Raw genomic sequence first — 12,923 nt, forward strand, 5'->3', positions numbered from 1 at the left:
GTTAAAAATGTAAAAAGCGTTTTCCTCCTTTATGTTAATATTAAATAGTGTATAAATAGTGTATAAATTTCATTTCATTGTATAGTTTAAGTTTAACTTTTAGTGTGTGTAAATCTAATTGTATATATTCCCTTTCCTAATTTCGTGGTATGTATTTTATTTAACCACTGTATTGTATATTTGGGAAAAACCCTCCTTGGATGTCGTTGGCAAGTTTCGTAAATTCCTATCTCCACGGGCCCTGCCAATCAACTTATGATAAGTGCGGGGAAATAGAGCACTGGGGAATCTGGCCACATCATCGCCAAAAACTTTCCAACGGCAGAAGGGGAGGGATAAATTTTCCATATAACTGACCGGACCTCGAGAGAGGCTAGTCAGTCTGTCAGAACTTAAAAGAAGCTCGCCTAAACTAGCGAGAAAATCAGCCTCTGCCGGATGCAGAATTTAGAAGTTTCCAAATGAAACAAAACTTAAAATAAATTTAGTAACCATATTAAGGCTTCAATAAAACTCAGTAAGAAGCAATGATTCATTGTATTTTTTCCTAGTTCTAATACCGTCCGTAATAATCCCGTAGTTATCTGGGAACTGTTTCAGTCCGGTTCTCAGACTAAATTGTAGCTCTCCCCAGAACCGCCTTAAATAAAGGAATCTTCAAGAAGCGTTTTCTACATGGTGCCGAAACCCGGGATTATTCGCATAGAAGTAACTCAAATGGGATTCAAGGAAAATGCCGGACCCAACGGACGATACGAACAACCAGACCAAAAGAACAACTATAACGTCGCAAAATGCCGCAAAATCTTCAAGTTCGACTAAGGAAGTCCTGGCGAACGGGAAGTCAACAGGGGCGGACAAGGATGACCAAGTCCAAGTCAATTCATCAGGCGCGACCAAAGAGCAAAAACTCGCGCGAGCCGCCCAAAAAAGCGCTCGTAACGCCGCTAATCGGGTAATGGATACGCTAGCTGATATACTCGATGGCACGTCTATTAACGTGGAGGAACTAGAAGACACGCTCGCCATTCTTAATCAGAAAGAGGATGATTTAATTAGGCAGGATGCGAAACTCATCAGCCTCATAGAGGAAGAAGATGAACTCGAGATGGAGTCCGACGAAGCCATCATCCGCAGGGAGAACATCTCCGCGTCCAAACTCAAGGCGAGGAGAGCCCTGAACAAAATTCTGGGCATCAACGGGAGCTCGTCGACGCTTGCCGTTTCGAGCCACCGAGGATCCACCGTCGGCAGCGAGTCCAACATCGTCTCAACCACCGCAACGAGACATCGACCAAAGTTACCGGAGATCCAAATACCAACCTTCTCCGGAGACCGTGCAAAGTGGAACAGCTTTTGGAGTAGATTCGCCGCAGTCATCGACAGGCAAGATTTCTCCAAAGTAGAAAAATGTATTTATCTTCTCGGTTATTTAAAAGGCGAGGCGCTTAACGCTGTCGTAGGGTTTGACGAAGTAGATGAGTCTTACGATCAGGCTTTAGAAATTCTTAAGCAGAGGTATAAGCGTGACGACCTCGTAATTCAATCTCATATCGATAAGATAAGAGAATTAGTGCCTGTTTTCGATCCTAACGACATTAAGTCACTTCGTCATCTCCTAGATATGTACGATATTAGTATCAGAAGTTTGAAAGGTTTAGGCGTAGATATGAAAGAAAAGGCTGAATTTATATGTCCACCAATGTTAAGAGGTTTGCCAAAGGAAATCCGGACCGAATTTTGCCTAAAAAACAAATCTGGGTCAAATTGGGACGCGGAAGCTTTGATTGAATTTATAAGGGAGCAGGTGGAGTGTAGAGAAATGTCTGAAATGCTAAGCTCCAAAACGAAATTTGAAAAATCAGGCAAATTCGAAAGTTATCAGGATAAATCAAAATTGAAAACTAGATCCGATTATAATCCCCCTAAAACTACGACTTCCCAATTAGCCGCCGGAGTAGCTCCGAAAGAACCCGATAGTGTTTATTGCCTATTTTGCAAAAACTCTAGTCATAAGTTCACAAACTGCGATAGGTATACCCTAGAGGAAAAGAGAGCCATGGTGAGGGATAGCGGGAGGTGTTTCATCTGTCTTCGCTTGGGTCATGGCGCCGGACATTGCAGGTCCAAATTTAGAAATTGTAAAACGTGTAAAAAACGACACAATTACGCCACGTGCGAAGAAAACCCCGCCCATAAAAAGGCGGAATACCAGGTAGAAACCGTTACCATGGCAATGGCACCGATAAAAACTCCTAGCGAAAATATTTTACTCCAAAGGGCCGTAGCTGTGGCCAAAAATCCCGCGCAACCAAAACACTACCAAATCGCCACGTGCTTCTTAGATGGGGGGAGTCAAGGTAGTTTTATTAAAGAAGAGTTAGCGAAAAAATTGAAACTTCCCATTGTAAACGATTTAGACCTTGACGTGTTTAGTTTTGGGAATAAGGACCCCCACCAAGAGAAACGTAAAAGGGTAAAGGTAACACTTGAAAACAGGGAAAACCCTGGCGAAACCGTAGAAATTGTAGCTATTGTTCAAAAATTTCTTACTTATGATTTTACAAAATCGAGTGACGTTAAAATTAGGGAACAGCTTCGGACAAAGGGTATAAATTTAGCAGACAATTTAGGTCAGAAATCCGATTTAGAAAACCCGGATATTGATATATTGGTGGGCGCCGATTATTATTGGGCAGTAGTAGCCGATAGCAGACCGGAAAGATTGGGACCCCGCACTGTAGCGATAGAAACCAAATTGGGGTGGTGTCTTAGCGGACCCGAGAAAAACAATTCAGTGGTGAAATCAAATCAATCAGTCTCCGCGATGTTAATTAGTCTAGGTCAAAGGCGCGTGAATGATACTCTAAAATCATTTTTTGACTTGGAAGGCTTAGGGATAAATAGTTCTGAAATTGAAGAAAACCCTAATGATAAGGCCTTAAACACATTTTTTGAAGATATAGAATTTGACCAAGCCCAAGGACGCTATAGCGTAAAATTTCCTTGGAAAATTAGTAAACACACGCTACCTGATAATTACCAAGTCGCCCGGAAAAGGATGCAAAGCCTAGAAAAAAGATTCGGAAGGGACCCAGAGTATTACCAAAAGTACAGGGAGGTAATAAAAGAACAGTTAGATACGGGGGTGGCCGAGGTAGTGCCGAACGAACAGTTAGAAATATTGAAGGAGGGAACCTATTATCTTCCCCATCAGGGTGTCGTCAGGCTAAATGCACAAACGACGAAACTCCGCGTCGTATTAGACGCGTCGTCGCACGCGTACGGAAAACCCTCGCTTAATGATTGTTTGTTATCCGGACCAAATTTGAACCCCCCTTTACTTTTACTATTAATTAGATTTAGGTTCAATAAAATCGCGATCGTAGCAGATATTGAAAAAGCATTTCTGCAGGTCGCTTTGGACGAAGCGGATAAAAATTCAGTTAGATTTTTATGGGTACAGGAAGCTGACGGGAAAATTATTTCAGACCAATATACTACCCTCAGAATGACTCGCGTACCCTTTGGGGTAACTTCAAGCCCTTTTCTGTTGGCGTGCACTATCAAATATCACACCAAACAAAACAGTGAAATCTCGGACGTAGTTAGGGAAAAGGTAAACAATGACATTTATGTAGACGACCTAACCAGTGGGGCAAAAAACGTGAGCGAAGGGTTTGATATTTCATTAGGCGCGGCAAAATTAATGAAGGGCGCCGGAATGAAGTTTAGAAAATGGGGGACTAACTCCCAAGAATTACGAAATCTATGGACAGCCCATGATAATCAGGAACAGAATAGTTTATTCGAACAAGAAACCAAGATAATCGAATCGAAGGTTTTAGGAGTTAAATGGGATTCCAACAATGATACATTCGCTTTCGATCTGGCAAAATTAATTGAGATTGGGAAGAGCGTAAAAGCCACCAAACGTCAGGTCTTGAGTTTTGTAGCTCAAATTTTCGACCCCTTAGGCCTATTGTCAGCATTCACCATTAGGGCCAAGGTACTTCTACAAATATTGTGGCAATCGAAGGAGGATTGGGACAAGGAGCTTAGTCAGGAAACCAAACAAACATTTCTAACTTGGGTAAATGAATTATCTGTAATTCAAAATGTCAAAATTGATAGGCATTTTTTTCACAAAACCAATGACGAGATCAAAGAAATTGAACTTCACTGTTTTTGCGATTCCAGTACAAAGGCATACGCTACACTAGTATATGTTAGGTACCAGACCATAAATGAAAAGGTAGGGGTTGCCTTGGTTACGGCGAAAGCTCGAGTAGCCCCACTGAAAAACCTTAGTTTACCAAGACTAGAGCTTATGGGCTGCCTATTAGGCGCCCGACTAACAAACAACGTCAAAGAAATATTTAAAGAAAATTTAAACGGAATCTATTATTGGACAGACTCCACTATAGCTTTAGCCTGGGTAACTGGTAATACCAATCAATGGAAACAATTTGTTTCGAACCGCGTGTCCGAAATTCAGAATTTGACAAAGGGGGGAAACTGGAATCATTGCCCCGGAATATGCAACCCGGCCGACTTGCCAACTAGGGGGGTGAAGGCGGGGGTTCTGGGAGACAGTAGCTTGTATTGGGAAGGGCCCGCGTGGCTCAAGCAGCCCAAGGGAAATTGGCCAAAAAATGGGAAACCGGAAATAGATCTAGAATCCGTAGATAGCGAAAAGAGAAAATTAACGTTAGCGGTAAAAATTTCTCCAAAAGTAGGAGTTCAAAATTTGATTGATTTAAACAAACATTCCAGTCTGAATAAAGTATTACGCATCACTTCGTATCTCTTTCGTTTCGCAAACAATGCTAGGGGTTTAAAGAAAATTGTAGGACCCGTAGAGGCCGAAGAAATGGCCAAAGCCGAAAAGTTGTGGGTTAAATCGGTTCAAGCTGAAGAGTTTGGACCGGAAATAAGGTCGTTAAAGAGCGGAGTAGAAATCAATAGACACTCAAAATTAGCGTCTTTACGACCAATACTTAGCGAAACAGGCTTAATTTGCGTAGGTGGACGATTGGAGGAATCCTCTTTATCTTACGCCGAAAAATACCCCATCATTTTGTCAAAAGGCCAAAGACTAGCGAAACTATTAGCTATTAGAAGTCATACGCAAGTTTTTCACAGCGGAATAAATGATACCGTAGCTCAGCTGAGGGAACGATATTGGGTGCCAGCCGCTAGGCAACTAGCTAGAGCTATTGTTAAGGATTGCATAACGTGCAAACGTCTAATGGCGAAGTTGGGTGAAATGCCGATCGCTCCCTTGCCTATGGACAGGATTGAAGAATCCCCTCCCTTTTCTATACTGGGTATAGATTTCGCGGGACCGTTGATAGCCAAAAACCAAAACAAAGACCAAAAAACGTATATCTGTTTAGCGACTTGCGCGGTAACTCGCGCAATCCATTTAGAACTTATTCCCTCGCTTAGCACCGAAGATTTTCTCTTAGCTTTCAGGAGAGTCATAGCTAGGAGGGGCGTACCATCCGTTGTATATACCGACAACGCTAAGACATTTAAAAAAGCTAATTCGGACCTAAAACTCATTTGGCAAACGCTCAGTAAACCAATGTTAAAGGAATTTTTTGGTAATCACTCGATTAAATGGAAATTTATAACTGAAAGGGCCACTTGGCATGGCGGATTTTACGAGCGTTTAGTACGTTCGACCAAAACATGTCTTCGAAAATGCATAGGTCGAGCCCTCCTTAACTATCACGAATTAGAAACTGTTTTAATTGAAACGGAGGCAATAATTAATTCCCGACCAATTACCTATTTATATAATGACCTAAATGAACCAAAACCCCTAGCGCCTTCAGATTTCTTAGTTGGACGCAGATTAACCTCACTACCGCCTATAACCTTTCAAAAACTAAAAGTACCTACGACACGCCTTGAATTGACCAAGAGGTTAAAATACCGAGAACGATTACTCCAACAAATATGGAAAAGGTGGCGCCATGACTACTTAATGGAGCTTAGGTCAGCCCACCACGCGAAATCTCCAAAAACTCAATCCGAATTGAAAGTTGGAGATGTAGTATTAATCCACGAGGACAAAGTGCCACGACACATGTGGAATCTCGGTTTGATAAAGGAAGTGCTAATAGGACGCGACAATAAAATTAGGTCATATATCGTTAAAACAACCAACGGTAACTGCATAAGACGGTCTATCCAGCATTTGTGCAATCTTGAAATTAATGACGAGTCAAACGCGTAAGGTACCCATGGTAATACTCACGTATTACCGAGGGGAGTGTTAAAAATGTAAAAAGCGTTTTCCTCCTTTATGTTAATATTAAATAGTGTATAAATAGTGTATAAATTTCATTTCATTGTATAGTTTAAGTTTAACTTTTAGTGTGTGTAAATCTAATTGTATATATTCCCTTTCCTAATTTCGTGGTATGTATTTTATTTAACCACTGTATTGTATATTTGGGAAAAACCCTCCTTGGATGTCGTTGGCAAGTTTCGTAAATTCCTATCTCCACGGGCCCTGCCAATCAACTTATGATAAGTGCGGGGAAATAGAGCACTGGGGAATCTGGCCACATCATCGCCAAAAACTTTCCAACGGCAGAAGGGGAGGGATAAATTTTCCATATAACTGACCGGACCTCGAGAGAGGCTAGTCAGTCTGTCAGAACTTAAAAGAAGCTCGCCTAAACTAGCGAGAAAATCAGCCTCTGCCGGATGCAGAATTTAGAAGTTTCCAAATGAAACAAAACTTAAAATAAATTTAGTAACCATATTAAGGCTTCAATAAAACTCAGTAAGAAGCAATGATTCATTGTATTTTTTCCTAGTTCTAATACCGTCCGTAATAATCCCGTAGTTATCTGGGAACTGTTTCAGTCCGGTTCTCAGACTAAATTGTAGCTCTCCCCAGAACCGCCTTAAATAAAGGAATCTTCAAGAAGCGTTTTCTTCATGGCTCTCGCGAAACGCTGGCTTCGAGGCTTCCTCGTCACACATGATAAATAGAGATGCTGTTTGGATTTGTATTGTGATTCTTCCCGGCTTTTGTCACCCTAACTAAGGCATCATCCCCCGCACTTTTCTAATTCATCACTGTTGAAAACCTGTGGAGTATGCTCCACTATGAATCCCCAATGATAACACCGTGATTCCTAACTTTCATTTTTATACTACTCAAGTGGGTTGGCGGTAACTTGCCGTAAGTACCTGGTACACAATCAGTTGACGATAAGAAATAATTTAATACTGCAGTAGCCTCTGAGGCAGAGGCTGTGAAAATGCCGTCAGCTTTCCCAAACTCAGAAATTCCAACGCTCGTGGAATGAATTTTCTTTACATGGGCCCATAAAGACTTAGTTGGATTAGTCAAACCATTTCCATTACGTCGAAGTATGTTTGTGATGTGTACTCGATACGGATCGGACGATAATATTAACGAATGTGTGGGGGCAGAGCGTTTCTTAGCACTGATGAGCTTTGACCACTTGGTGTTATTAAGAGGGCAACTTTTAAAGTCTTAGGTTTAGGTTTAGGAATCTAGGGTGGTATTGGCAGAAAATCTGATATGCCTGCTTGGACACCATAATTCTGAGAGGATAGCGTGTCCAGGACCAACAACCAGTCAACTACCGAAACGAAATTACTACATGAGGAATAGGCCCCTTTCAAAAAATCTGGTATGGGAACAAATACAGGATTAGGTTGCCGTATTAAACAACGCAATTCCGTGGTCACTGGTCACTAGGACATGGTTATTTGGGTTATCGACACAATTAGAATATGATCTAATACCCCAGAGCTTGTAAGAAATTAGTAAAATTTATGTCCGACACCGTAACTAAAAACGAGTTTGAGTGGAAAAGGGCCACACTGTCGTAGATGTACCACGGTCTTGCCTAAAGATCTGGACAATCCTTGAATATATATTGTGTTCAAAGTCAGAAGATCTACTTAATGACAGCTAAAGCTGGCTGGCTAGTTATTAATATTTGCGCGTTTTTAAGAGATCCACAGGCCCACAGATGTAGCTCCTGGTGGTTGCATTAGTGGTCAACGCTACAGAGGTCTCGGGGGCAACCGTGCAAGTAGAAGACTGGAGAAGGGCGAAAAGAGAGTGTTATAAACACTAATTGGAGATTTTTTTCTGAAAATAAGGAGCTGACAGCCTTTCACTAAAATTTAGTTATTTAATACATTATCCTAGCTGTATTAAAATGATTGGTGTCCTATTTCGCATATCGTACATGCATTTTTCGAGGACATACATGTAGCAGAGCCCCATGACCCTACGATGGTCATTGGATGGACCCATTCCGGAATGTGTCACTATTCGGCTAAAAGTGACCAACGTCATAGACCACGTGAAATGGTCGAGATATAAAAACCGTGGAATTGGCAATTTCCAGGGTTGTTCAAAATGCTTCTTTTTTCAAAATGCAAAATGAAAAATACTTACTCCATAACGCAAAATGCAAAATACATTTTGAAAATTGGTTTTTCTAAATGCAAAATGTTTTTACAAATGCACTTGGTTTACTTTTACTACTAACTGTGGTAACTAATTATTAATAAGTTAATTTTAATTTTTTTAATTACTTTAATTAATTAGTAATTAATAATAATTACCAGAAGCCTATAGGCTTCTGTAATTACGTAGATATTTCAAAACCATTTTCGCAGCCAGCGTGGGAAATAAGTGGCACTGTACGAATGTTCGTCTGCTTCTGAGTAAGTGAGTAACTGACAAGGAGACTACCCGAGGTGGTTATCACCGATTTTGTTGAGGTAAGGTAGACCTTATGGTAGTATGAAAATTTCCAAAAGGAAAAGTTGCAATGGGCTTTAGTTTTCCCATGGCAACCGAAAATATTTTTGACCTCTCCATTTAAAAGAGCATGGGATTTTCTCGGTTACCCATTTTTTTTTAAATTTAACCAAAATTGATAAATTTTACCCAAAATAGGTCAAATTCATCTTTTTGGGTAAGTTTTGAAAATTTAATTTTCTATTTTTTTTAAGTAAATCCCATGCTTTTTTAAATGGCGTTTTTGTTTTGAGATATCAAAAACATTTTCAGTTGCCATGGGCAAACTAAAGCCCATTACAATTTTTCCCTTTGGCAATTTTCATACTACCATAAGGTCTACCTAACCCCCAAGGTTCAACAAATATCGGTGATAACCACCTCGGTTAGTCTCCTTGTGATTATCGCCATCTAGTCTTGAAAGTAAAAAGCAGACGAATTTTCTCTACAAGAGCTTCTATGATGGTAGCAGAGTAAAAACATTTTGAAAATGTTTTTCCACACATCAAACCCACAAAATTCCAAATGCAAAATATTTTTTTAACTCAAAATGCACACCCTGGCAATTTCATAGATTTATTTAGCTTATTGTGTGGTAAAGCAGGGTACACTCGGAGAAAGTAACAGAGAAACTGTTTGGATAATTATAACAAGTTAATATTAGTTCTGTTTTCAGCGCTGGTGCCACAACTGCACTGACATACTTTTGACGTCGCTCGTCATCTATACGAGGCAGATGTACTGGAGCCCAAAGCTGCAAGATACGCTGCTCATGAACCACAGTGCTGAATTCGTTGGTGAAACGATGTTCATGTTTTTGAAGCGTGGCCGCTATAAGTCGGTACAGTATCAGTAACCCACCTATAGCCTCCAACAGCGGGACACCTTGTCCGTCATCACCATCAGCTACTCTGGAACTCGAAGGCAGGATCGGCACGACTATCACACGTCGCTCAAATACTATAAGAACTTAACGAAACCCCGTTTATGATCGAGCCCTTTTCCACGCATGATGGCGAGTTCTACATGAACCGACAGTTTTTTTTACTGAAATTTGTTGGAATTTGATCATAAGGTGTTTTTAAATAAAAGTAGTTTTTGAATTTTTTATTGCAATGACGACTAGTGCTCTTATTGGATAATCCGCAACTGTCTATCTTAACCAAACTTTTACTTTGCCCTTTAAACTATTGTAATATTTAAGTGCTCTCACGCCACTAAATGTGGTTAAAACTAAACTCCCCAAATTTATGAATCAGCCCTTAGTAAAGATTTTTAAATTTCCCTCTACACGTGCAAACGGCATGCTTAGCAACACTTTGCTTTCGAAACGTAGTGGTCCAAGAGCTTAAGCCATTGACGCTTACCAGTCCTTGGGTACGTTGGATCCTTAATTGATCGTTTCTATTTTTGGAAATCCACCTCAACATTTTGACAATGAGCAGGGAACAAGCCCCGACAAGAGAGCGGGGAGCCGGTACAAATGACCGGAGCCCGATTCGGAACAAACCAGGTATACTTTTCCAATTAAATTTATAGTTATCCCCAATAATTACGGTTTTATAGGGGTCCGAAATTAATATTTCCCAGGGCCCTGGCATGCTCTCGGCGGCCCTGGCAGTGAAAAGTGATTTTGGGTAATGCCCAGAAAATCATCCACGAAATCCTTCATGGCGTTCCGTGGAAAAAAGAAGCCTGGAATCGGGTGCCAGATGAAACGACAATAAAAACGAGTTGGAGTACGAAGGTAGTACTTAAAGGTTAAAAGTTATTTATTTGCCATAGCAGTCGTAGTCAGTGCCGTATTTCCGCCTAGGCAAACCTAGGCCGTGGCCTAGGGGCCCATCCTTGGAAGGGGTCCTCTAGTGACCGTAATTACTGTATTCGAAGGCATAAATCTATAATATCAATCGTAAATTATATTGGAGAAATTCCTAGGTAGAAGATTTGGTCTTAAAATTACCAAAATTTCTGCCTGGCAGTTTACGGACGCAGCCTTAAATCGCAATGTTGCATAATTATCGCATATTTAGTCGACGATTGTTAAGAGCTTTTATTTAGTAATATAACAGTAGTGCTCAGACGTCTACGCTGAATCAAGGAAATTCAGGCACAGCCTAGTTCCAGGGATAAGAGTAAATGCAGCGCGTGAAAAGGGGCCCAGACTCCTTATCTGCCTATGGGCCCAGGATCTCTAAGTCCGGCCCTGGTCGTAGTTTTGTTTTAAGATGGCGGCCGGTGGTGAGGTCATCAATATGTGGCTCATTTTTCTCATTTATTTAATAGTAATAATAATCAGCTAGGCCTAAGTCATCAAGCAACTTTTAAAGCTATTAAATTGCATTTAACAATTGGATTTTCGTTATTAAAAGCTTGCCACATATGAAGAGGTTCAAAATCCGTCATGTTTTCGTGATTCGAAATTTAAGCAGACGAATTTTCTATATAAGCAGACGACAAAGCTTGATTACTCCTTCTACACCTCCTTTCGAGAAGGAGTTAAAAGTTTAACCTTAGAGCTCTGGAACAAGCGAACAAAGTTCGCTCGAACGATCCAATTCTATTGGAAAGTGATATTCCGCGAACGCTGGGCAAACCATCATGATATGAAACGCTCCTTGTACGGACGACCCGCACAACGAGCACCCGGGTTCGGCACCAAAAATATCAGTGATACAACTGACTGTGGGAAGAGCGCCAGTTCTAGCCTGGAAGAAGAAATAACTTCTTCGGTCGTTATTATAAAACGGCTCCAGATCTGGTTTAGCTTTCCATGAGTATGTCTCTAAACTTGAGTGCGATTTTAAGGCTTTCTTCCAATTCTCAGTCGAGCACTTGAGCGTTGTGTCATCAAATTTTCTATTGCCTGATTCCACACCCGGAGATTAACAACATTTGGGCGCGGAACCGTACTTCCCGTCCAAACAGGTTGTACGGCTCACCCACTTCCTTGGAAGACCCGTATTTCTAACATACTGGTACACGGAGTGCGTGAGGCGAGAAACAGTCATGTACCGCAGTCTACCGAGGTATCGTAGTTTACTCTTGCCTTCCCGTTCACGGAATGTCAACCATGCCATTTCGCCCTTGATCGTGGAGTTGGCTGTGATAAACCTCCAACTGCCATCTTCCCAACTCCATTTTGAGCTAATCCAGATCCCGTATGACATCCATTGATAGGCAAATGGCCTCGTTGCAGTAAGTGAGCGCCGGGACCACTACGGATTTCTACAGAGTACGGGTGACGGTGTAAGGATTATATGAGGGCGAACCTTTGTCCAAGTATTCGACGGAATCCGCGAGCGGAACCAGGCTCTCTTGGTTCCTAAACTGCGGGAGGGGTCCCTCTTCGAAAACATTGGCTGGGAAGATGACGCATATATTTGCGTTAAACTCGAGACCAAAGTCAGTGGCATCACACAGTAGCATACAGAAAAGTAGACGACGCGATGAAAAAGCTTTCCAAACAGAGTGAGAAAAAAGTTTTTTTTTTTCATTATCAAGAGGTAAAATTCAAAATGCGCGCTACATTTTAAAATCTGAATTCATCGTTTCTAAAAGTTAGGCGCGGACCGCAATATAATTAATTATCGATTACATTCGCGGGCTGCAATTTGAAACACGGTGGGGCCACGTGTTGGCCATCCCTGTTTTAAATATTTTTCAAAGGTTCGGTTTTCTGAAGTCTTCTACATTCATTTCAGCTTCGCATCTGAGATCAAAGCCTGCTTTCGTTTTCTTTGTCCTTCGCCCGGAAATCAACAGCGGTCATCTAGGAACTTACGAACTCCAAGAAGAGAAGCAAATCCATGATGGAATGATTGGAATCCCTCCGCGCCGTTATTTGTGGGGCTTGTGTCGTTCATTACGGCTTCGTGAACGTTCCACAATTCGATTGAATAGCCTTTCCCTTTTCTTAGTTCCCAGCCAAGTCTCTTCAAAACTCTTCTCAAATGATTTTCGCAAATATCGTGGTATATATTTCTTAAAGAAATCCGTTTTGATTTTTTCGTACCCGTTGCAAACTTCCGAATTTGAAAAGAATGCAAGCGCTGAAAAGTATTTCATACGCAATTATGGAATTGAAAGTAGCGACCTTGTTGCTTGGTAG

At 41.2% G+C, this 12,923-nt stretch overlaps 1 protein-coding gene across 1 annotated transcript; it reads left to right on the top strand.

Moving 5' to 3' along the window:
• The first annotated feature begins 733 nt into the window (after positions 1–733).
• Positions 734–6,247, top strand: LOC149948457 (uncharacterized). Its single transcript, XM_090171080.1, has one exon. The coding sequence runs from the start codon at positions 734–736 to the stop codon at positions 6,245–6,247; it is 5,514 nt and encodes a 1,837-aa protein (XP_090027206.1).
• The last annotated feature ends 6,676 nt before the right edge of the window (positions 6,248–12,923 follow it).

This window comes from Leiobunum rupestre, chromosome 4 (genome assembly GCF_980474605.1).
Source record: "Leiobunum rupestre chromosome 4, qqLeiRupe1.1.hap1, whole genome shotgun sequence".
NCBI classification, from domain to species: domain Eukaryota; kingdom Metazoa; phylum Arthropoda; class Arachnida; order Opiliones; family Sclerosomatidae; genus Leiobunum; species Leiobunum rupestre.